We start from the raw sequence: 27,117 nt of genomic DNA, 5'->3' as shown, positions 1-27,117 counted from the left end.
GAGACAAGCAAACACTGTGGATGAACCATGATGAAATTCTGGTTAAATAACAATTATAATTTGGGGACAAGTAGAAAAATTTGATTATGGGCTGAATATTAGATGATATTGGGGAATTACTGCTATTTTTCCTTGGTGTGATAATGATACTGTGGCTATGTAGAAAGAAGCCTTTAAGAAAATTTACACTGAAGAATTTAGGGGTGAAATGTCCTGTCTGCAGCTTACCTTTAAATGGTTTAGCAAAGCAAAACTGTATCTATATAGACACACAGAAACCAAACACACACACACAAGGCAAAATCTTTAAAATGACTGAATCTAAATGGTATGTACAGATACCGTATCATTGTGCTATTCTTTCAATCTTTCTTTTTTTTTTTTTTTTTTGAGACAGAGCCTTGCTCTGTCGCCCAGGCTGCAGTGGAGTGGCGCAATCTTGACTCACTGCAACTTCTGCCTCCTGGGTTCAAGTGATTCTCGTGTCTCAGCCTCCTGAGTAGCTGGGATTACAGGCATGCACCACCATGCCTGGCTAATTTTTGTACTTTTAGTAGAGACAGGATTTCACCACGTTGGCCAGGTTGGTCTTGAATTACTGACCTTAGGTAATTTGCCCACCTCGGCCTCCCAAAGTGTTGGGATTACAGGCGTGAGACAACGCGTGTGGCCGCTTTCAACTTTTCTGTTTGCAAATTTTCAAAATAAAAAATTGGGGAGAGGGGAAGACACAGTAGGGCAAGAAGGTAAAAATATAGGGGGAATATTTGGTATAAGACCTCAAAGATGGGTGTAATAGATCAATAGTCTAAATGGAAAGATTAGCACTTAGATGGTATGTATCATTTTCTGAGACTAGAGTACAGATAAGACATGTGGGTAGGTATGGGTGTGGGAATTGGAGAAAATATCAAGTGATCTCAATATTCTTCAAGAGATAGGAGGCAAGGAGACTAGCAGTTGCTTTGTGGCATGAAGAAAGTGTTGTTTTGGAATGGTTGCTGTGGGGAATGGCAAAGGAAGCTGACTAGGGATATGTGAAAGATTTCACAGGGTGCAGCAGAGCTGCTGCTAAGACTTGAGTGTCTGAAAATTGCTTCTCATTTTTGTTCCTATTAGCATCCCAAGCTTATCGCCTATCATAGAACCCACCAGATTCTAATTGCCTGATTACTCCAATAGATCATGAGTTTGAGGGAAGGAGCTTGATTTTTATCTTCAGTTTCCAGCACTAAGCATAGCCCTTGGCATGCAGAATAGGCATTCAGTGTATATGTATTAAATAAAACAGCAAGTTTCACACATAACTTGTAAATAGTTTTTTTTTTTTTTTTTTTAACGTTTCTTCTTACCCTCAGCTCACTGATGGGTTAGCTGCTTTTCTTCCATGCTCCCATAGCAACATAAATGTTTGTCATGCCCATTACAAACCCGTATCATTGCATTTTCTGCACTGTATGAAATTACCTGTTTATCTGTCTGTCTTCTCCAGCAGACTAAAATATTTTGAGATCAGTGATCTTGTAGCTTTCTATCCCAAACTCAGCACTCTCATTGGCCTATAATATAACAGGCATTTTCTGGTCTGAGCTGAACAATTAAAAAAGACTAAGTTTTGGTTTGCAAAGCCTTTATTTCTGGATGTATAGGTGATTTTAACAAATATTAATACTTCCAAAAACAATCTTAACAATATTATTAAAGTAAAATAAACAGAATAAGATAAAGTGCTCAATTACCTAATCATAGTATTCTAGATAAAACCTGGGGAAACAATGGCTTTATATTTTAAAAGGCACAGTAGCACCCAGCACAGTCCTCTTTTTCAATTTGCTTCTCTCCAAGTGTTCAAAATGTAAGGAATGCTTTCCATACCCATGAAGGCAAACATTTCCAAACAGATTTAAAAAGTTCAGGAATTGGGTTCAGGTGACTTTTTGTGAAAATAATTCAGGTGACCAAGCACTATGAGTATCACACACTGAAGGTGGGCCTTTTTCTGAAAACGGAAGGCAACATTCTAAACAAGAATCAGGTCCAAGAATAGGGTGCAGCTGAGGTGCTCCTAAGACTTGAATGTCTGGACATTTGAAAATCCAGCCTGAACTTTTACAGTTATATTTAGGAGTTTTCTCTTTCATAACAACTGCTGTAAGCATATTCTTTAATTTCTTCTTAATTAAACCTTTATTGGTTCCTTGTCTAATATGTTTCAGTTTCTTTCTTGGTAACTCTTGATCAGGGAAATGATGGGCAGCAAGGCATTTCCCTAGACCTAGGACTTGGAATCCAAGCATATCTGAAGGAAATATTTTTCGTGTGGTAGGAGGGACCCATTCATCACTATCAGTTTCATGGCACTCAGCAAAAGGATAGGGATTGAAAACTTCTGGTTGTGAAATACCAGATACAATAGGGCTTCTGATTTTCTGGCTAGGTGTTTTTATATTTTTTGGACAGCTTGGGCTGGCTTGCTGTTTGTCATTTTCCGGGAAAATCCTTATTTTTTCATAGTTAGCATCAAGATCTGAATAAAGTACAGGTTTTTTAAAAGCTCTGTTTATCCCATGAATTCTTGTTTGGTGGAATCCTGAAATTGGAGTTGACTGTGAACACGGAACAAAGTCTTGACTATTTTCAACATTATATTCTAAATCTGATTGAAATTGAGGTGTTGGAGAGCATGTTCTTGAACACCTAGAGTCAGAAATGCTTTGCAAGGATAATTTTTGTGAAGGCTGGATGAAGTCTTCAGAAAGTGATCTCAGTGAAAAATCAGACTCTGAAGGATGACTTTCTGCCAAACACGTTCCCCGTTGTAACAAAACTTCCTGTGATTTTTTGGTAATCTCTGTTGCAATGTCCACTTCTTTAGCGATATCATCAAAGAGATCAGCAGAGGCATCATAGCTACCTTCATAACCAATAGAATAGCTCTGCGTTAAGTTGTTATTGATATGTCCCCAAGGCATTTCTTTCAATGTATTTGTACTTCTATTTGGACTATTGCAAAGAGTTTCTAAAGGATATGTAAGTTTCCTGCAAATTGTAAAACTGTCATCTTGGTTCCTGGACCACCTATAATATTGTTTATTTTCTAATTTGCAAAGATCAGAGACATCGTCATACTTCCTAGAACATAGAGTTGTCAACTTTTCATTCATTTCTGAAAGTGATTTTTCTCCACATCCATTCAAATATTTGTTATTTAGACTAAAATGGTCACTCTCTGAAGTACTGGGCCTAAATAGAATTTCATCCCTGGGTGGTGAGATTCTGATAGTCTTCTTAAGAGTAACTATTGTTTCTGAATCTTTTGAAGATGAAAACAGAGCTGACAGGTAAGGATTTGGTAGAAAATACTCTGATATATCTCTTCCATTATGATTTACAGAGACAGCCTCTACTTTGTTATCTGGTTGTGACTCCTTTTCAACACTAGGACTTAGATTTACTTTACAGTTGAAAAGGAAGTCATCTTTGCTACAGTTTGCTTTGACTATTGCTTGTGATGATCTTAAAGCTATAGGTGGTGTATGCAGGGCTCCAGTAGTTCTCTGGGGAGTCACAGATAACCTACTGTGGTCTGCATGAAATGTATCAATGTCATTATCTACATGATACTTTCTACTACTGACATCTGCCTGGGTTATAGCAATCTCACTTTCAAGAACTGCCAGAAACTTGTTCAAGCTTTCAGAGAATGGCAGATCATCCCAAATTTGAGGGTCGCCATCCTGGGAATTGCTGGCTGTCTCTTCAAGTCTGACTAACGAAGGTGGACAACATGCAGACCTCTTTTGAAGGCTAGTGGGGGTATCTATACCATGATGCTGGAAACATAGTGGCTCATGCTGGGACCTATTTTTAATTTCCACTGCACTGTGGAAGGGTTTTGTATTACTTGACTCAAGGGGCTCTCGCATTTCCAAAGAGAATAAATTAGAGTCATTAACTCCAATTTCATGATGACTGCTGTGAACTGCACTTAGCTCCTTAGCTTGTAAGCCAAGTTTCTTACCCAACTTTTCTGCTGTACTCTTTTTATCCATATATGAAACAAGGCTCCATGAATCCTGAATGGGATCATGGCAGCTACTGGAACCAGTGGCCTCTGCAATGGAGATGGAATTTCTGCTCTGCTGAAGAGTACCAAAGGCCTTACTTTGTTCTGATGCTGAAAAATCATCATTATCTGTTAGCTTTGAAACAATGGAAGTGAACTCAAGTGATGGCTGCCAGAATTTTGAAAAAGTATCCTTGCTGCAGGACTTGAAAAAATAAGAAGTGCTGTCAGAAGTATATATGCTGCTGAGATCACTATTTGAGTGATTTAAAGAAAGTAAGTGACTGTTAGGTGCGTGAGAGTCACACTGAAGTTTCCTGAAATTAAAAGTCTGCAAAAGTTGACAGAAGTAGTCAATGACAGTAAAGCCTGCAACACCTGGGTCTGGTAGAACAATCTGGCAAGCCACTAGTGCTTTGGCTTTTCTTTTGTGGTCAGAGCATTGCTGTAAGAAGTTACTGGCATCTGCACCTTGTCCAGTGTGGCTTTCAAAATTCTGTGAAAGAAGTAAAGAAATTTAAGTAAGAATAAAATTGTCTTCCTTTTACTTAAAACATGAAACAGAGATTTAGCCAGGCACAGTGGCTCATGCCAGCACTTTGAGAGGCCGAGGCAGGCAGATCACTTGAGCCTTAGGAATTTGAGACCAGACTGGGCAACATGGTAAAACCCCGTCTCTACAAAAAAATACCCCCACAAAAATTAGCTGGGCATGGTGGTGTGTGTCATGCTACTCAGGAGGTGGAGGTGGGAGAATCTCCAGAGCCTAGGGAAGTCAAGGCTGCAGTGAGCCATGATCTTGCTACTGCGCTCCACCCTGGGTGACAGAGTGAGACCCTGTCTCAAAAATAAAATAAATAAATAGATTTAAAAGGTTAAAACAGACACAACTATTACCCCCCACCCCCCAATTCCAATTTCGATTCTGTTAGAGTTATAGGCAAAGTAGCATATGTAAGAGAATATAAACCTTAGAGTAAAGAGCTTGTTTAAACTGATTTGAAGAAATCCTAGTTCCAACATTTACTAATAGTGTTGAGACTGGACAATTTATTTAACCGCTCGGGGTCTTAGTTTTCTCATTTATAAAATAAAAATAAAAATGCTGATTACTGCTTAGTAATAAAATGGAAAACTGCACAGTGCCTAGAAAATAGTAGTGGCTCAATAAATGGCAACTATCACAGTTCTCATTAAATAAGGAAAGAGAGGAAGGAAGAGGAGGGGAAAAAAGGGGAGGGGGAAAAAGAAGAGAGAAAAGGATTGTCTATGATTTTAACAAAGTAAAGCTCTGTAGCCGCTGATTCTACCTTCCCTTTGGATTTTTCTCACTCTTCTGTTGTGGAGTGCTCTATTTCCTCTTTTAAAACCCTGATTTCAATGTGGAAAAAATGTCTCTATGTTCCCTTTAGCATAGATGAGACAGAAAACTATTACTCCTTCAAAGTCAATACATTTTTTAACTTCTTCTACAGTCACTGTTATAATTATTTAAGACCATATTTCTGAATCTAGTTTTAGTATTCTTATCAATACTCAGATACTTTGCCTTCAGTGTTCCATTATTCTCTTTTTATAAATGACAGAATTAAAAGGCTAGAGAATTGATGGAAGTTTTACTATATAATTTGAACAAAATCTGGAGGGCAAAATAAATACTAACAACCAAAAACAAATATCTAACATTTCTAAATATATAATAAATTTATATTTTTAAGCTCTGAAAGCATTTGAAGTAGGCTCCCCTGACTTTTGAAAGAGGAAGTTGTTACACATGGCGTTTTAACAGACCACCTATAGGCTATTTTTACGTAGTTTAAAGTGTTTCCACAGGCCTTCAGATTTATAGAACTCCTAACAACTATTTAGAAAATTCACATAATTCATTACAATGGAAATGTTAACAGATTATTAAAAAGAAAGTTAGTCTCAATTACCGTCACTCCAAAAATAAAGCTTTGTCCAACAAAGCAAGTTTCAACTGCTTTAGTTAATAGATTCTGAGTTGTATCACTGTCGAGTGTTTCTGGAATTTTATTAGGATCCTGAATGTACCTTGATTGGAAAAAAAAAAAAGTGAAGATATAAACTTTGAACTTTTAACTTGCCATAAAGTCAGAGACACAATTAATTTGAAAATGCAGCATGAATATTTTATAGAGGAAAAAAAAGTGACTTTAAGAGCCAGGCAGTTTGTTCTCTCTAGTTTCTGACAGCACAGAAAAACCAACAAAACCAATTGATCAAGTGTGAGTAAAGTAGTTACCTGACTAACCATCAGGCCTGGCAATAATTATAGGGAAAAATAAAAGTGGCAGTGCGAATAGTGGTGGGATCTCTAGCCCTTCACTTCAAAGCAGGAAAACGTCTTCCCTTTTCTCTGATAATCCTGGTTGTGGTCCCTTTATTGTCTCAAGCACAAAAATGTGGACATAGATTTCTTGTAAGTGATTAGGGGAGGAGGGCAGAAGATTGAAGGGGAAGAAAAGCTTTAATTGCTTATCCTTATATTCTCAGGACAATGTCATAAAAGGTCAAACTATGCAAATAAAGTTGCAATACAGATAAAAAATAACAAAACTTCAATTTCTGATATGCAAATATTCCCTCAAATAGATTCTCCTGCCTCAGAGGGAACTTAACTGTTTGAATGCTAACCTCAATTTGGATAATTCTTCAAGTTGAAATTACGTTACTTTCTTAGCCTCTATTTCTGTAACTTGGATTAGAGATTTATAATTTAATATTCTAATTACAGATTAATTACCCTAAATAAAAGGAGACTGTTTTAACATCATCATAATATATATTCAGGAAATAAACATCTTTCTAACTTGTTTGTCCTTTAAAGGAATTGACGATCTGGGGTTGAATGATCTTTTTACAAAAATGCATATTGCCTTATAAACTTGTATCTTCAAATTCTAAGGGCAGTCAGGAAAAAAGGATGTTTTAAGTATTCTTACCTGTGCAAACCAGTGGCAGTAAGACCAAAAAATGTATCTAAGCAACTTCCAAATACAGTAATAGCAAACAATTTGTTTGATTCTGCAACTTTTAAGGAAAGTTTGTATCTGTAATTGGCATTTCCAGATTCACCAGTACAGCCACATTTCGGACAATTAGACCTAGAAAAGTGGTGGAAAAAAGTGTGGAGATGTTCATTAAATGTTTTTCATATGATGAAAACTCCAGAAGAGTAAAAATTTAAAATAACATTTTGTGTATAAACACTCCTACACAACTCAAATTCTTCTTAAACTCTTTCAGATCAACTTCTTTTAAATTTCTCTATTCAAAATAGTCAGCTTTACTGATTTAAATTAAATAGCCCCAAGTTGATAGAAATACATACCAAATTGATAGAAAACTCAAGGAGAACTGTGCATGAAAGAGAGGACAAAAAGGCCGGGCGCGGTGGCTCATGCCTGTAATTCCAGCACTTTGGGAGGCCGAGGCATGTGGATCATGAGGTCAGGAGATTTAGACCATCCTGGCTAACACGGTAAAACCCCGTCTCTACTAAAAATACAAAAAAATTACCCAGGCGTGGTGGTGGGCGCCTGTAATCCCAGCTACTCAGGAGGCTGAGGCAGAAGAATGATGTGAACCCGGGAGGCGGATCTTGTAGTGAGTCAAGATCGCACCACTGCACTCCAGCCTGGGGGACAGAGTTACACTCCGTCTCAAAAAAAAAAAAAAAAAAAGAGAGAGAGAGGACAAACAACAAATAATCTCAAAATATTTAATACCTACTTATACACAAAGCACTTAATTGCATTTTTCTCACCATAATGAAAATTACTTTCTTTAATGCATTAGAATATGTTGATAATTTACCAGATTATAAAACTGGATATGAAAACCATGCAATTTAACTTGTTTTTTTAAGATAGTATGTAATGGTGGCTAAAGGCTTTCTAGTAGAAAAAGTACACATCTACATGGCAGTGTAATTCTATTGCCATGTACTCACTGTCTGACAGTTACTAAATTCTTGAGTTCCTCATCTATAAAGTCCAGGGCTGAAGGATTAAAATAGACAAATAAAGGGTCTAGTGCAAATACTGTGAAATTAGTGTTAGTCTGCTTCGCCCTCATAATTATATTAAGTATTGTGATAATTACTGTCACTTGTACTGTTTCCTTCTTTTCTAGTTTGCAATGTATTATAACTCCGATTTCTAACTTTCATGTTAATTTCCACCCCCTCAGTTATGTCAACTTTATTTAATAGACAGAATAGTCTAAAGATTTTTTTGAAATACAACAAGCACCTAAAAATATTTTACGGTAATGGCTAATACTACAATTTTGTTTTTTCTTCAGGTTGCTAAAGATCTTAAGAGTGGCAAAAGGCAAACAGAAAGCAAGGTGAAAGATGGTTGTATAAATTTGATTGTTGCCAGATAGCCACTAGGGGGAGTCTAAAATCTGCAGCTCTCAAAGTGACTCACCTTTATTAGATCTGCACTAGGATTCTTCTGCCATACTGAGGATGGATCTATATCAACCCATTCATATAATCCTACACAAATCGGCTGGAGTTTGTGCTGTCGGTTAGCCATAGAATGAATTAAAGGTAATTGACTCACTAGGGGATAAAACTCCATTCGTACCAAACTCTAGTGAAATGAACTGTTTAAAATATTTATTGGAATTTCTTTAAAGGCTATGCAATAATAACGCATACATGTCTAATGTAAAATTCCTAGCAAAACTTAGACTAATTAATATGCATTAGCATTAAGTTTACAAATGTTCTCAACATACATTATTTCATTTTTATAGGTAAAATTTACAAATGGAGAAATTAGTTTGAATTTTTATCTGAGATGACAAAGTTGGTAAATATGACCCAAACCCAAGGCTGCGAACTTGTATCATGAAGTTCTGATATTATGATATGATAACAGTGGGACCAAATGGTTAAAATAAAGAATTGCTTGCAATGACAATATCAATAATAGCCTCAAAAAACGATGTCTATTAGTGTTAATGCATTTACATATTAAACTATATGTTTTTATAAAGTACATATGTATAATGCAGATATTTATTTATATAGTTTCCTTTAATCCTTTTAGGAACGATGCTGGATTGAAATAAATGTTAGTGTGGTGTAATACAGATTAGAGCTTCTCAAACATTAATATGTATACAAATCATCCAGAGATCTTGTTAAAATGAAGATTCTGATTCAGGAAGTCTGGGATGAGGCCCAAGATCCTGCATTTTTAATAAGCTCCCAGGTGATGCTGATGCAGATGTACCTTGGGCCATACTTCGAGAAACAAGGACACAGACAACATATTCACATCACTGTCCCCTAATTTAACTTCTAGAGGCACCCCTATTTCTAAAATGTCATTTGATACAGAATAGCAGTTTTCAAACTTTTTGATTTCACACTCCTTTATACTCTTAAAAATTATTGAGAATATCAAAGAGCTTTTGTTTATGTGAATAATATCTATTTTTTTTATTCAAAAATATTTACTTGGGCCAGGTGTGATGGCTCACACCTGTAATCCCAGCACTTTGGGAGGCTGTGGCGGGCAGACCGCTCAAGCTCAGGAGCTCGAGTCCAGTCTGGGAAACATGGCAAAACTGCATCTCTACAAAAAATACAAAAATTAACGAGCGTGGTGGCATGCGCCTGTAGCCCCAGCTACTTGGGAAGCTGGGGTGGGAGGATTGCTTGAGCTCAGGAGGCAGAGGTTGTGGTGAGCTAAGATTGTGCCACTGAACTCCAGTCTGGAGGTGACAGAGTCAGACCTTGTCTCAAAAAATAAAATAAAATAAAATAAAATAATTTACTTGCCAAAGATTGAATATATTCAAGGTATACAACATGATGATCTGAAATACGTATACACTGTATAATGATTACCATAGTCAATTTTTTTTTTTGAGACAGAGTCTTGCTATTGGTCAGTCTTGCTAGTGGTGCGATCTCGGCTCACTGCAGCCTCCACCTCTTGGGTTCAAGTGATTCTCCTGCCTCAGACTCCCGAGTAGCTGAGACTACAGGCGCCCACCACCACACCCAGCTAATTTTTTGCATTTTTAGTAGAGACAGACTAAAGGATGGTCTCACTCTCCTGACCTCATGATCCACCTGCCTCAGCCTCCCAAAGTGCTGGGATTACAGGCGTGAGCCACCGCACCCGGCTACTACAGTCAAATTATTTAACACATCACCCATTACCACTCATGCTGTACATTAGATCCATAGAACTTGTTCCTCTTGTATCTGTCTATATTTCCTTTTTGGTTTGTTTTGAGACAGCGTCTCACTCTGCTGCCCAGGCTGGAATGCAGTGGTACTATCAAAGCTTACTGCAACCTCAAATTCCTGGGCTCAAGAGATCCTCCTGCCTCAGCCTTCTGAGTAGCTGGGACCACAGGCACATGCCACCATGTGTGGCTAATTAAAAATTTTTTTTTAGAGATGGGGGTCTCACTGTGTTGCCCAGACTACTCTTGAACTCCTAGGCTTAAGTGATTCTCTTGTCTCAGTCTCCCAGAGTGTCGGGATTACAGGCGTGAGCCATCACACCTGGCCTCTATCTATATTTCTCATGAAATGAGAAATTAAATGAAAGTGAGAAATTAAAACTGAGAAATCAAAAAAAATCAATTCATTAAAAACAGACCCATTACACAGTTAACACAAAAAACATACTTTTATGAAAAAGTTACGTTTTTCAAATTTTAAAAATTAGTAAGAAGAGACCAGCATTGTTTCACATTTTGCTAATCTCTTTAATGTCTGGTTTCATAAAAAGACAGCTGGATTCTCATATCTGCTTCTCTGCTCAATCTGTTGTGATAGTACATGTTATGTAGCCTCTGGGAAACTCCATTATGCACTCATGAGAGACTGAGAGTGAAAAGGCAAATAATGCCTTAGAATTATGAAAACAGATTTGAGTTCAAGAAGCCTCTGAAAGGATCTATCTGAAATAATGGTTGTAATTTGCTATCTTTTTTGTTTGATCCCAGTTAAAACACCAAGTTTCATTTGCTTATTTTTTATTTTTATTCTTTTTTTTGAGACAGGATCTTGCTTTGTTGCCCAGGCTGGAGTGCAATGGTATGATCTCAGCTTACTGCAGCCTTGACCCTTCAGGCTCAAGTGATCCTCCCATCTCAGAATCCTGAGCAACTGGGACTACAGGCACATGCCATGATGCCTGGCTAATTTTGTTTATTTTTGGTAGAGGATAGGTCTCACTATGTTGCCTAGGCTGGTCTCAAAATCCTGGACTCAAGCCTATCTGGGCCTCCCAAAGTGCTGGGATTAAGGTGTGACACACTGAGCCCAGCCTAAGTTTTAAATGTTTTTTTTTTTTTTTTAATTTTGTAGAGATGGGGTCTCACTACATTGTCCAGACTGGTCTCAAACTCCTGGACTCAAGCAATCCTCCCATCTTGGCCTCCCAAATGCTGGGATTACAGGCATGAGCTACTATGCCCAGCCTGATTTGTTTATTTTTCTAGTGTCCTGATATTTAGCCCAGATGTAGAAGAACTGGATTAATGTTTTCTTAGTCTTGAAAACCTTAAAAAATCAGATGAAAGCAATGGACTCACTCTCTCCCCTCAAAAAACATATATGAACACAATATTCTACATATTTTAGGGACCGGAGGAGTCATACACACCTATAATGTATCCACAGATTCCAGTTTAAGAATATCCTGACTATATGATTATATAATATCCCCTTCCAAGTTTATAGACCCAGATTAAATATACACAAAGTAATGAGACATATTTTAAAAAACATATCTCTTAATGCTTCCACATATCACTTCCCCCACAAAATAAGAAAACTATGATCTGTATGTGTGAAATTAAAATTTGACTTGCTTAAGTAAATGATAGAAGCTCTTTGGGTACTCGGGAATGGGGAGAGGATAGGTAGTCTCTGAGCGATGAGTCCTATTTTAAGACAGGAAAAGAAAGTTATTAGTGTTAGAGACAGATTTCTAGGCTAAAAGGGATTATGGGTCCCATTAGTCACCCAGAAGGGCAATTTCTATCTGTTTGGGCTGGATGGATAGCTTGTCTGGAAAAATAAATCCCTTCTCCAGCTTATAATTTTGGGGAGAGTACAGACATACACTATTGTGTGTGTATGTGTAGTTACTGCTTCTCATGAAGGACCGAACTAACTTTGTACACTTTTATAGATGTATGTCTATGTTTGTATATTTATATAATGACACCCCCTTTCAAATGAAATTTAATTTGGAACACTAATATTGATGAGAATAGAGATCTTGTTGAAACTAACCTGGGGGCCTGGAGTCCTTCCTACTACTCAGCACTATGCACTATTACTACTCTAATCCCATCTCCCTCCAGAAGCACTTCCATGGAGCCCCAAGGCTCTGCAGAATACCTATAGATTGGAAACTACTTTCTTTTTTTTTTTTTTTTTTTGAGACGGAGTCTCGCTCTGTCGCCCAGGCTGGAGTGCAGTGGCCGGATCTCAGCTCACTGCAAGCTCCGCCTCCCGGGTTCACGCTATTCTCCTGCCTCAGCCTCTCGAGTAGCTGGGACTACAGGCGCCCGCCACCTCGCCCGGCTAGTTTTTTTATTTTTTAGTAGAGACGGGGTTTCACCATGTTAGCCAGGATGGTCTCGATCTCCTGACCTCGTGATCCGCCCGTCTCAGCCTCCCAAAGTGCTGGGATTACAGGCTTGAGCCACCGCGCCCGGCCGGAAACTACTTTCAATTTACTGATCTTATCTTGGAGGCTAAGAAAAGAAAAAAGTTAATTCCATAAAGCACAAAATACTTATTATGATTACAGTCACTAAAAATTTCAGGTTCAAAGAAAATATTTAGGGAGGTCTCTCTGTTCTTCAGCATCTCTAAGATCTTCTGCAAAGGCAAGAGCATGGAACTCCTCTGTCATAAACTTGCTGTGCTATAGCAAGGGGGAAATGAACATGAAGAATTTCTGTTTCCTATGTTGGCGTACAACTGATTTCAAGTAAGAAAAGGGGAAAGCAAAAACAACAGTAGAAAAGATAAGTACCAGGATTTAGATCATCATGGCGAATGTGAGGCAAGATTAGATTGCAGCTCCAACTTGGACGGACAGAGCAGCATGTAGGGGCTCGTGTCATGAATTTTAGCTCCAGAACAACTGCAAGAACAAACAGGAATCCCAAGAGGACCCACAGACCCTCTGAAGGAAGTGGACTGCTCCTGCAGGACCTGGGAGACACCCCAAATACTGTGTAGTATTCATGGCTGAGAGACCCATAGACAATTCACACCACAGGACTCTGTGCAGACAAACCCTGAGTACCACCCTGGAGCCAGATAGACTTGCTGCATGGCTAGACCCAGAAGAGAGAGAATCACTGCAGCTCAGCTCACAGGAAGCCACATCCAGAGGAAAAGGGGGAGAGTATTACATCAAGGAAACATCCTGTGGGACAAAAGAATCTGAACAACAGCCTTCAGCCCTAGACCTTGCGCTGACAGAGGCTACCCAAATGAGAAGGAACCAGAAAACCAACTCTGGTAATATGACAAAACAAGGCTCTTTAACCTCTCCAAAAAAAAATCACACTAGCTCACCAGCAATGGATCCAAACCAGTAAGAAATCCGTGATTTACCTGAAAAAGAATTCAGCGAGGCACCAGAGAAAAGTGAAGCCCAATGGAAGGAAATCCAAAAACCAATACAAGAATCGAAGGGAGAAACATTCAAGGAAATAGAGAGCATAAAGAAAAACAATAAAAACTTGAGGAAACATTGGACACACTTACAGAAATGCAAAATGCTCTGCAAAGTCTCAGCAATAGAATTGAACAAGCAGAAGAAAGAAATCCAGAGCTTGAAGACGAGGTCTTCGAATTAACCCAATCCAACAAACACAAAGACAAAGGAATAAGAAATTACGAACTAAGCCTCCAAGAAGTCTGGGATTATGTTAAACAGCCAAACCTAAGAAGAATCAGTGTTCCTGAGGAAGGAGAGAAATCTAAAAGTCTGGAAAACATATTTGGGTGAATAATTGAGGAAAACTTCCCTGGCTTTGCTAGAGACCTAGGCATCTAAATATAAGAAGCACAAGAGCATCTGGGAAATTCATCACAAAAAGATCATCACCTAGGCACACTGTCATCAGGTTATCTAAAGTAAAGACAAAGGAAAGAATCTTTAAGAGTTGTGAGACAGAAGCAGCAGGTGATCTGTAAAGGAAAACCTATCAGATTAATAGGAGGTTTCTCAGCAGAAACCCTGCAAGCTAGAAGGGATTAGGGTCCTATCTTAAGCCTCCTCAAACAAAGCAATTATCAGCCAAGAATTTTGTACCCAGTGAAACTAAACATCATATGCGAAGGAAACATAACAGTCTTTCTCAGACAAACAAATGCTGAGAGAATTTGCTACTACCAAGCCACCATCACAAGAACAGCTAGGCTGGACACAGTGGCTCACGCCTGTAATCCTAGCCCTTTGGGAGGCCAAGGTGGGTGGATCATCTGAGGTCAGGAGTTTGAGACCAGCCTGGCCAACATGGCACAACCTCATCTCTACTAAAAATATAAAAATTAGCCAGACGTTGTGGTGGGTGCCTGTAATCCCAGCTACTCGGGAGGCTGAGATAGGAGAACTGCCTGAACCCGGGGGACGGAGGGTGCAATGAGCCGAGATTGCGCCACTCCAGCCTAGGTGAAAGAGCAAAACTCTGTCTCAAAAAAAAAAAGAAAAAGAAAAAGAAAAACTGTGAAAAGGAGCTCTAAATCTTGAAACAAATCCTGGAAACACATCAAAAACAGAATCTCCTTAAAGCATAAATCATGAAGGGCCTATAAAACAAAAATACAATTTAAAAAGCAAAAACAAAAAAAACCCAAGATACACAGGCAACAAATAACACGATGAATGCAATGGTACCTCAAATCTTAATACTAACATGGAATGTAAATGGCATAAATGTTCCACTTAAAAGATAAAGAATAGCAGAATGGATAAGAACTCACCAACCAACTATCTGCTGCCTTCAGAAGACTCACCTAACACATAAGGACTCACATAAACTTCAAGTAAAGGACTGGAAAAAGGCAGTTCATGCAAATGGACACCAAAAGCAAGCAGGGGTAGCTATTTTTGTATCAGACAAAAACAAACTTTAAAGCAACAGCAGTTAAAAGAGACAAAGGACATTATATAATGATAAAAGGCATTGTCCAATAGAAAAATATCACAATCCTAAACATTTATGCACCTAATACTGGAGCTCCCAAATTTATAAAACAACTACTAATAGACTTAAGAAATGAGATAGACAGCAACACAATAATAGTGGAGGACTTCAATACTACACTGATAGCACTAGACAGGTCATCAAGACAGAAAGTCAACAAAGAAAAAATGGATTTAAACTATGCCTTGGAACAAATGAACTTAACAGATATATACAGAACATTTCATCCAACAACTGCAGATTACACATTCTATTCAACAGCACATGGAACTTTCTCCAAGATAGACCATATGATAGGCCACAAAACGAGCCTCAATAAATTTAAGAAAATTGAAATCATATCAAGTACTCTCTCAGGCCACAGTGGAATAAACTGGAAATCAACTCCAAAAGGAACCTTTCAAAACCATGCCAATACATGGAAATTAAATAACCTGCTCCTGAATGAACATTGGATCAAAAATGAAATCAAGATGGAAATTAAAAAATTCTTCGAACCAAATGGCAATAATGACACAACCTATCAAAACCTCTGGGATACAGCAAAGGCAATGCTAAAAGGAAAGTTCATAGTCCCAAATGCCTACATCAAATAGACTGAAAGAACACAAACTGACATTCTAAGGTCACATCTCAAGGAACTAGAGAAACAAGAACAAACCAAACCAAAACCCAGCAGAAGAAAGGAAATAACCAAGATCAAAGCAGAACTAAATGAAATTGAAACAAAAACAAATACAAAAGATATATGAAATCAAAAGCTGGCTCTTTGAAAAGATAAATAAAATTGATAGACAATTAGCAAGATTAACCAAGAAGAGAGAAAATCCAAATAACCTCATTAAGAAACAAAACGGGAGCTATTACAACTGACATCACTGAGATACAAAAGATCATTCAAGACTACTGTAAACACCTTTACACAAGCTAGAAAACCTAGAATAGATGGATAAATTCCTGGAAAAATACAACCCTTCTAGCTTAAATCAGGAAGAAATAGATACCCTGAACAGACCAATAATAAGCAGCAAGACTGAAATGGCAATTAAAAAATTACCAACAAAAGGCTGGGCGTGGTGCCTCACGCCTGTAATCCCAGCACTTTGGGAGGCTGAGGTGGGTGGATCACGAGGTCAGGAGATCGAGACCAGCCTGGCTGACACCGTGAAATCCTGTCTCTACTAAAAATACAAAAACAAAATTAGCCGGGCATGCTGGCGGGCGCCTGTAGTACCAGCTACTCAGGAGGCTGAGGCGGGAGAATGGCAAGGGAGGTGAAGCTTGCAGTGAGCCGAGATCGTGCCACTGCACTCCAGCCTGGGCGACAGAGTGAGACTCCGTCTCAAAAAAAAAAAATTACCAACAAAAAAAAGTCCAGGACCAGATGGATTCACAGCAGAATTCTACCAGACATTCAAAGAAGAATTGGTACCAATCCTTTTGATGCTATTCCACGAGATAAAGAGGGAATCCTCCCTAATTCATTCTATGAAGGCAGCATCACCCTAATACCCAAATCAGGAAAGGACATAAGCAAAAAAGAAAACTACTGCCCAATATCCTTGATGAACACAGATGCTAAAATCCTTAACAAAATACTAGTTAACTGAATCAAACAACATATCAAAAAGATAATCCACCATGATTAAGTGGGTTTCATACCAGGGATGCAGAGACAGTTTAGCATACGTAAGTCAATAAATGTGATATACCACATAAACAGAATTTTAAAAACAAAAATCACATGATCATCTCAATAGATGCAGAAAAAGCATTCAACAAAAGCCAGCATCCCTTTATGATTAAAACTCTCAGCAAAAGTGGCATACAAGGGACATACCTCAATGTAATAAAAGCCATCTATAACAAACCCACAGCCAACATAACAATGAATGGGGAAAAACTGAAAGCATTCCCTCTGAGAACTGGAATGAGACAAGGATGCCCACTCTCACCATTCTTTTTCAACATACTACTGGAAGTCCTAGCCAATGCAATCAGACAAGAGAAAGAAAGAAAGGGCATCTAAATCAGTAAAGAGGAAGTCGAACTGTCACTGTTTGCCGATGATATGATTGTTTACCTTGAAAACCCTGAAGACTCTTCCAGAAAGCTGCTAGAACTGATAAAAGAATTCAGCAAAGTTTCTGGATACAAGATTAATGTACACAAATCAGCAGCTCTTCCATACACCTACAGCGACCAGAGAGTCAAATCAAGAATTTAACTCCTTTTACAATAGCTGCAAAAAAACAAAAACAAACACAAAAAACCAGACAAATAAACAAACTTAGGAATATACCTAACCAAGGAGGCAAAAGACCTCTACAAGAAAAACTGCAAAACACTGCTGAAAGAAATCATGGACAGAACAAACGAATGGAAACACATCCCATGCTCGTGGATAGGTAGAATCAATATTGTGAAAATGACCATGCTGCCAAAAGCAATCTACAAATTCAATGCAATCCCTACCACCACTATTCTTCAAAGAATTAGAAAAAAACAATTTTAAAATGCATATGGAACCAAGACATAGCCGGCATAGTCAAAGAAAGACTAAGCAAAAAGAACAAACCTGGAGGCATCACATTACGTGATTTCAAACTATACTATAAGGCCATAGTCACCAAAACACCATGGTACTGGTATAAAAATAGGCACACAGGCCAATGGAACAGAATAGAGAACCCAGAAGTAAACTCAAATACTTACAGCCAACTGATCTTTGACAAAGCAAACAATAGTGGGGAAAGGACACTCTTTTCAACAAATGGTGCTGGGATCATTGGTTAGCCACATGTAGGAGAATGAACCTTATACAAAAGCAACTCAAGATGGATTAAGGACTTAAATCTAAGACCTGAAACTATAAAAATTCCAGAAGATAACATTGTAAAAACCCTTCTAGACACTGGCATACCCAAAAGCAAACGCAATAAAAACAAAGATAAATAGCTGGGACTTAATTAAACTAAAGAGCTTTTGCATGGCCAAAGAACAGTCAGCAAACAGACAACCCACAGAGTGGGAGAAAATCTTCACAATCTATACGTCTGACAAAGGACTAATATCCAGAATCTACAATGAACTCAAACAAATCAGTAAGAAAAAACAAACAATCCCATCAAACAGTAGGCTAAGGACATAAATAGACAATTCTCAAATGGCCAACAAAACATATGAAAAAATGCTCAACATCACTAATGACCACGGAAATGCAAATCAAAATCACAATGCAATACCGCCTTATTCCTGCAAGAATGGCCATAATAAAAAAATCAAAAAACAGTAGATGCTGGTGTGGATGCAGCGATCAAAGAACACTTCTACATTGCTGGCAGAAATATAAACTAGTACAGCCACTATGGAAAACACTGTGGAGATTCCTTAAAGAACTAAAAGTAGAACTACCATTTGATCCAGCAATCGCACTACTGGGTAACTACCCAGAGGAAAATAAGTCATTATGTGAAGAAGATACTTGCACAGGCATGTTTATAGCAGCACAGTTCAGAATTGCAAAATCGTGGAACCAACCCAAATGTCCATCAATCAATAAGTGGATACAGGAACTGTGGTGTGTGTGTGTGTGTGTGTGTGTGTATATACACCCATATATATATATATGATGAACTACTAACTCAGTCATAAAAAGGAATGAATTAATGGCATTTGCAGTGACCTGGATGAGACTAGAGACTATTATTCTAAAGGAAGTAACTCGGGAAAGGAAAACCAAACACCATATATTCTCACTGATATGTGGGAGCTATGCTATGAGGACGCAAAGGCATAAGAATGATACAATGGACTTTGGGGACTTGGGGGGAAGGGTGGGAGGGGGTGAGGCATAAAAGACTACAAATAGGGTGCAGTGTATACTGCTCGGGTGATGGGTGCACCAAAATCTCACAAAGCACCACTGAAGAACTTACTCATGTAGCCAAATACCACCTGTACCCCAAAAACCTATGGGGAAAAAAAGATAAGCACCAGAAATTATGGATATAGTTTTAAAAAATTTTTGTGTCAATGTAGTATATGCAGAAAACAGGTTATAGTTCCATGGACTATGTTTCCACAGGCAAGGACTATGTGCCATGGGTTTTATATTCCAAAAGAGTCCCGTCACAATTCCTTTCCCAGGGCATTTTAAGCTCTAAGAAAGAGAGAGGAAGATGTCATTCTGAATACAAATTTCGCTGCCAATTTGGAAGTAATATGGTGATTATGAAGGTAGACAGAATTCAGATTGTGTAGGCTTGAATATGTTTCTGCCCCCAACTAGCTGGCTGCGTGATGATTTGTGGTAAGTTACTTAACTTTTCCAAGCTTCAGTTGTCTCCTTTAAAGGTTGGCATTAACAACAGTATTCACTTCATAGGGCTGTTGTATTAAAAGATATAATGCCCACAAAGCTCTTAGCACAGTGCCTACTGTACAGCAAACACTCACTAATGTTATCTATTGGTATTACCAGTCTAAATAAGTAACAATGGCATTATTGTTTAACCTAAATTTTTGTTGCAGATTATCTTTAACATAAATGACCGGAAAGAGTTTTAAAAATATTTTATATCTATATATTACTGATAATGAATCAGATAATGTTCTAGGCATGTTATGTATATTAACCTATTTGATCCTTACAAGAACCTTATGAGGCAGATATCACTTTCCCCATTTTGAGGCTCAGATAATTACAGTGACTTGCCCAAGGCCACACAGCTATAACGGCAGGGTTGTGATTTGAATCCAGGCAGTCAGCTCCAGAGAATTATGCTTTTAATCATGATAACATACTGCAATAAGGTAAAGTATACTTATAATAGATTATAATAATAATAGCTACCACTTTCGAAATTCTAATATATGTTATGTATTCTACTAGAACATTTCTAATTTACAATGATCCCATATTGTGGGTACCATGATCCCACCTTACAAATGAGTAATTAGACTCACAGAAGTTAAATATCTTGCCCTAGGTCACATAGTTAATGAGAGCCAGAGCCTACACGCAACTCTGTTGTGTTCTCTGAAGCTTGAAATTGTTCCATTACAGTAAGTCCTCATTTAACATTAGTGATAGGTTCTTGGATACTGTGACTTTAAGCAAAACTACTTATAGCAGGTTCTCAAATAACATCATTATAACGTTGATGAGAAAAAAATGTATTTCACTATACTTCATTTTGCTTAAAGTTGCGGTGTCTTAGAATCCGACAATATTAAGTAAGGACTGTATACCACACTGCTTCTAAGTATAGATTCTGATGAAAGGCAAATAGCCCATGGGTTTTAGTTGTTTCAAATGACAGGCAGCAACCTGAAAATGGGTGAACCTAAGACAATCTAAACACTATCATGCTATCACTTATTCATTCATTTAACGAACACTTGTTGAACATTTTCTATGAACTAAGCCCTAAGATGGATGCCAAGGATTTAATGATGAATAACACAAACAGGGTCTTTCTCTCAGAGCTTACAAATGAGTACTTGAGAGACTGGCTTAATAAAGGAACACTGTGATAACTACTTCAAGGATTACTTAGAGTCTAGATACGAGTTAGAACTGCCCATCTCCCTTTCTGCCTCCCCATTCAATGCTAACTAGACAAAAAGACTAGTTAAGAATATTGCTGGCACACTACTCTTTCTTACATAGTTTTAGCTACTTCCTAGTTATTCTTATCCTCTCTTCCATGCAGAGAGACAGTGTTCTGGAGAAACTTCAAACCTAACCTCTCATTTCTACTCTATAAAGATCAGAGGAAGACCTTAGGCTCTCAGGTATAGTTGGCTTACATCTGAGCACCATAATAAAGAATTATATGCCAAACACCTTTCTAGTTGCTAAAGGATAGAAATCACTATAACATAGCCTCTGGTCTCAAGGAGTTTATTTATTTACATTAAAAACTATTCTAAGGATCATGCAAAAATAAACAAACAATAAACAAAAGCCTCCTGTATTATTCCCAGGGATATCCCAGAAATGGGTTAAGTTTTGTACCCAGTATTGCGACTTACTCTCTGAGAAGTTATTTTTCTTCAATGAGGCAAGCATTTAGCAAAGGACTTGACAGTAACTTAAAACTTTTCTCTAGTAATAGACGATTAGCAGTGAAATCTGTTCTGGGATTTACAGAAGAACCAACTCCTGAGAGAATCGAATGTCCTGGTTTGGTAAATCTGGTCCTTGCCCTTGAGCCACAGGTAATCTACAGTGTGCACTTGTATTTCCTCTCTCACCCGTACAGACTTTACTTTTACCTTTTGGAGACCAGGATTATCCTAGAGAAGCACTTCTGACATGATGGATATATAAAACTTGAATTCTGGAGAGCAAGTACTGAGGCTAGAAGAAATTTTCTTCTTCTATTCATGTGTTCACACCGTGGCCTGCAAAACAAAATAGCCATTGGGATGACTGGCAAATCTTTCATTACAGTGCATATTCATTTCTTAGGAAAATCACAATCTCTACTGCAAAGCTAATAGAAGTCATGTGTTTCACTTTCAAAGTGAAGGTGGTGTCAATGTATTGGAAAATTAATTCTTTTTCTACTTAAAATATTAACAGGAAGAAAATCAGATTTAAAACAGTGTGGTTTAAGCAAATTCTTGTATCCTGTTTCTTAATAAATGCTCTATCCCAGTAATTCAGGAAAGATGTCATTTAGCCTCTTCACACCTTTACAAGAAGATACAAAACTTGTGTCTGCCATCAATACAAAGGAAACTACAGGTTGAGCATCTTGAATCTGAAAGTCCAAAACCCAAAATCTGAAATGTTTTGAGTGCACTATGATGGCACAAATCAAAATTCCACACGTAAGTACTTAACACAAACTTTGTTTCATGCACTAAATTATTAAAATAATTGTGGCTGGGCCTGGTGGCTCATGCCTATAATCCCAGCACTTTGGGAGGCCGAGGCAGGTGGATCACCTGAGGTCAGGAGTTCGAGACCAGCCTGGCCAACATGTTTTCTCTACGAAAAATACAAAAATTAGCCGGGCATGGTGGTGAGTGCCTGTAATCCCAGCTACTCAGGAGGTTGCAGCAGGAGAATTGCTTGAACCTAGGAGGCGGAGGTTGCAGTGAGCTGAGATTGCACCATGGCACTCCAGCCTGTGTGACAAGAGCAAAACTCCATCTAAAAAAAAAAAAAAAAAGGTATTGTATAAAATTACCTTCAGGATATATGTAAAAGATGTATATAAAACATAAACAAATTTTATGTTTAGACTTGGGTCCCATTCCTGTATCTCATTAATTGTATGCAAATATTTAAAAATGCAAAATTCACAAGACTTCTGGACCCAAACATTTCAGATAAAGTATATTCAATCTGTACACAAACTTACATGAATCTTTTAAAGAACCTAAATTGGTGGAAATGGTTCTTTTTTAGCTGAAATATCGTTTTATTAGATTCCAGTGTGCTCATTTTATACATCTTGGAAGAGAAAAGAAGACTTTAGATTTTTTTTTTTTTTTTTTTTTGAGACGGAGTCTGGCTCTGTCGCCCAGGCTGGGGTGCAGCGGCCAGATCTCAGCTCACTGCAAGCTCCACCTCCTGGGTTTTACGCCATTCTCCTGCCTCAGCCTCCCGAGTAGCTGGAACTACAGGCGCCCGCCATCTCGCCCAGCCAGTTTTTTATATTTTTTAGTAGAGACTGGGTTTCACCGTGTTAGCCAGGATGGTCTCGATCTCCTGACCTCGTGATCCGCCCGTCTCGGCCTCCCAAAGTGCTGGGATTACAGGCTTGAGCCACCGTGCCCGGCGACTTCAGATTTTGTAAACAGAAAAAGCAAAATGTTACATGTCAAACGATAGCTCAAAGTGTTTTAATATCCTTGTATAAAACACATCAGGAAGGCCAAGGGTGGTGGCTCATGTCTGTAATCTCAGCACTTCGGGAGACTGAGGTGGGGGGGGGATCACTTGATACCAGGAGTTTGAGACCAGCCTGGGAAACATAGGGAGACACTGTCTCTACAAAAAATATAAGAGAATTAGCTGAGTGTGGTGGCACGTACCTGTAGTACCAGCTGCTTGGGAGGCTAAGGCAGGAGGATCAAGGCCATAGTGAGCTATGATGATGCCATGGCACTCCAGCCTGGGTGACAGAGCAAGACACTATCTTCAAATAAACAAACAAAAAAAATCAGAGGAGTAAAATAATAAAATACAGACATACCTCATTTTATTATGCTTCACTTTATTAAGCTTCACAGATATTGCATTTTTTTTTTTTTTTTTTTTACAAATTGAAGGTTTATGACAACCCTGTCTCAAGCAAGTCAATTGGCATGTGCTCACTTTCCACCTGTCACATTTTGGTAATTCTCACAATATTTCAAAAGTTTTCATTTTTATTTTATCTGATGGTGACTTGTGATCAGTGATCTTTGATGCTACTATTGTAATTGTTTTGGGGCACCACAAACTGCACCTGTAAGACGAATTTAATCTATAAATGTGTATCCGACTGTCCCACCATCTCTCTCCCTCTTGTTGGGTCTCCCTATTCTGAGATACAACAATATTGAAATTAGGCCAGTTATTAACCCTACAATGACCTCTAAGTGTTCAGGTGAAAGGAAGAGTCACATGTCTCTCACTTTAAAACAAAAGACAGAAATAAAAATTAAGGTTAGTGAGGAAAGCATGTTGATAGCCGAGATAGACCAAAAGTTAGGTTTCTTGTGCCAAACAGCCAAGTTGGGAATGCAAAGGAAATGTTACTGAAGGAAATTAAAAGTGCTACTCCAGTGAACACATAAGTAAGAATGTAAAACAGCCTTTCTGTTGATATGGAGAAAATTTTAGTGGTCTGGATAGAAGATCAAACGAGCCACAACATTCCCTTAAATGAAAGCCTAATCCAGAGTAATATTCTAATGCTCTTCAATTCTATGAAGGCTGAGAGAGGTGAGGAAGCTGCAGAAAAAAATGTTTGAAGCTAGCAGAGGCTGGCTCTTGAAGTTTAGGAAAAGAAGCATCTCCAAAACATAAAACATAACTTGCTGCAAGGTAAAGCAGCAAGCGCTGATGTAGAAGCTGCAGAAAGTTATCCAAAAGATCTAGCTAAGATAACTAGATCTTAACTAGTTGATGATGGTGGCTACACTAAACAACAGATTTTAAATGTAGACACAACAGCCTTATATGGGAGGAAAATGACATCTAGGACTTTCATAGCTAGAGAAGTCAGCGCCTGGCTTCAAGGCTTGTTAGCACCTGGCTTCAAGGCTTCAAAGAACAGGCTAATTCTCTTGTTAGGGGCAAATGCAGCTGGTGACCTGATATTGATGCCAGTGCTCATTTGCCATTCCAAAAATCCTGCAGCCCTTAAGGATTATGCTGAATCTACTCTGCTTGTGCTCTAGAAATGGAAGAATAAAGCCTGGACGACAGCACATCTGTTTATAGCATGATTTACTGAATATTTTAAGCCCACTGTTGAGACCTATTGCTCAGAAAAAAAGATTTCTTTCAAAATATTAATGCTCATTGACAACACACCTGGTCACCCAAGAGCTCTGATGGAGATGCACAAGGAGACTGATATTATTTTCATGCCTGTTAACACATCCATTCTCTACCCATGGATCAAGGAGTCATTTTGACTTTCAAGTCTTATTATTTCAGAAACACATTTCCTAAGGTCATAGCTGCCATAGATAATGCTTCTTTTGATGGATCTGGGCAAAGTAAGTTGAAAATCTTCTGGAAAGGTTTCACTACGCTAGATGCTAATAAGAACATTCATGATTTATGGGAGGAAGTTAAAATATCAACACTAATTGGAGTTTGGAAGAAGCTGATTCCAGTCCTCATGGATGACTTTGAGGGGTTCAAGCTTTCAATGGAGGAAGTGACTGCATTTGTGGTGGAACAGCAAGAAATCTAGAATTAAAAAGTGGAGCCTGAAGATGTGACTCAATTGCTGCAATCTCATGATAAGGCATGAACTTATGAGGAGTTGCTTTTTATGGATAAACAAGAGAGTAGTTTCTTGATATGGAACCTACTCCTGGTGAGGGTGCTGTGAACATTGTTGAAATGACAACAAAGGATTTAGAATATTCCATAAACTTAGTTGATAAGCAGTGGCAGGGTTTAAGAAGATTGTCTCCAATTCTGAAAGAAGTTCTACTGTGGGTAAAATGCTATCAAACAGCACTACATGGTATAGAAAAATCTTTTGTGAAAGGAAGCCTCAATATTTCACAATGGTCTGTGCAGCCCTGGGTTAGCTAGATCTTGCCAATACCTGACCTCACTTAATATCACTCTCCTTCTTAATCACTGTATTTCAAGCCATGCTGGCCTTCTCTCTGCTCCTCAAGCATACCAAACAATTTCCCGTCTCAGGCTTTTGTGCTTACTGTTCTCTTTGGCTAGGATATTCTTCCCTTAGGTCTTGAAATAGTCGGTTCTTTATCATCCTTCAATCTGTAACTCTGTTATCCCCTCAGAGAGCCCCACTTTAGCTCAAGTAGAATCTTCCTTCCTCTTAGTTTCTATGGCATCACCTGTTTTATCCTTCATGGTACTAACCGTGCTGGATAGTCATCCCGTATATGTCTTTGCTTACTTATTTTTGTTCGTTCTACCCATCACTAGCCTAAGTTTCATAAAGATGGGGACCTAGTCTACCCTGTTCTCTACTGTAACCCCAGTGCTTAGAACAGTGCTCAGCACACAGTAAGTTCACAATAAATATTTATTGAATAGGGCCAGGTGTGGTGGATCAGGCCTATAATCCCAGCACTTTGGGACGCCAAGGTGGGAGGATTGCTTGAGCCCACCAGTTTGAGACCAGCCTGGGCAACACGGCAAGAACTCTGCAAGTAATAAAAAATATTAGCTAGGCATGGTGGTGCACTCTTGTAGTTCCAGCTACTCAGGAGGTGGAGGTGGGAGGGTCACTTGAGCCTGGGAGATTGAGGCTGCAGTGCACAGTGATTGTGCCACTGCACTCCAGCCTGAGCAACAGAGACTAGTCTCAAAACAAAATTTTATATTGTACCACAACAAAATTTATTGCATGAATGAAGAACTATAAGCAGAATTTTGCAATTCAAGAAAATTTTTGTAACAGAGTAGGCATATGCCATATGATACCATAATTTTCTTCCTATTTCATTTGAAGATCCCCTAAAAAATCTTTCTTTATTAACAAAGAGAATGGCTTTTCTTTTTTTCTACACCATATACTATTGTACCTCTGTAGTCCTACCATTTGTTTTGTCTATTGTAATGTATTGTCTATTTGGTTTTATTCTCCCTAATGCCTATTCTCTTAACTTTCTTTTTGCTCTTTATGTACTAGTAATTTATGCCAAGGGAAACAATCTGAGTTGTGTTCCTTGCTTCCCCGCTCCCATAGTATGTTTCACATTTCTATGCCTTTGTTTTTTTCCATTCTTCTCTCTAAAATGCTCTTTCACTCTCCTGGTAATGCTTATTCTTCTTTAAGATCCTTCTTAGAAGTCTTCTTTTCTAGGACGTTTTCCCAGAAGTTAAATTACTCTTTAATTCATCACATGCCACATTATATTAAATTTATCTGTTCAGTATGGTTTGTTTTTCCTGGACCCAGAGTAAGATCTTAGAAGGACTATCTGTTTATATCTTCAGTGCCAAGCTCAGAAATTGTCAATCTGAACTTCAGATATTAATCTTCTTCATGAGTTGCAGTTCCTCTTCCTAAGCCACAATTTTGTCACTTAGCGTTAAAAACACAATTTTACCAAATCATAAAATTATCTTATATTTGTAT

General features: G+C 38.3%; 1 protein-coding gene across 2 annotated transcripts in view; it reads right to left on the bottom strand.

Annotated features, from left to right (window-relative positions):
• Positions 1-1,613: 1,613 nt before the first annotated feature.
• The window catches only part of DDIAS (DNA damage induced apoptosis suppressor), a 32,793-nt gene continuing 7,289 nt past the window's right edge, over positions 1,614-27,117 (bottom strand). The window contains exons 4-8 of one of the 2 annotated variants that reach the window (XM_033206780.1): positions 23,366-23,465; positions 21,593-21,721; positions 7,033-7,194; positions 6,004-6,121; positions 1,614-4,562 (exon numbers count right to left, since the gene is read on the bottom strand). In XM_033206780.1, the coding sequence (XP_033062671.1) occupies positions 1,926-4,562; positions 6,004-6,121; positions 7,033-7,194; positions 21,593-21,705 (3,030 nt within the window). In that variant the 5' untranslated portion in view covers positions 21,706-21,721; positions 23,366-23,465 and the 3' untranslated portion in view covers positions 1,614-1,925. The remainder of the gene's footprint in view (positions 4,563-6,003; positions 6,122-7,032; positions 7,195-21,592; positions 21,722-23,365; positions 23,466-27,117) is intronic. The other variant, XM_033206781.1, reaches the window with a different exon arrangement.

This window comes from Trachypithecus francoisi, unplaced genomic scaffold (assembly GCF_009764315.1).
Source record: "Trachypithecus francoisi isolate TF-2019V2 unplaced genomic scaffold, Tfra_2.0 Lachesis_group8, whole genome shotgun sequence".
NCBI lineage: Eukaryota > Metazoa > Chordata > Mammalia > Primates > Cercopithecidae > Trachypithecus > Trachypithecus francoisi.
The sequence above is the reverse complement of the archived record's forward strand: the minus strand, read 5'-3'. Positions and strand labels throughout refer to the sequence as shown.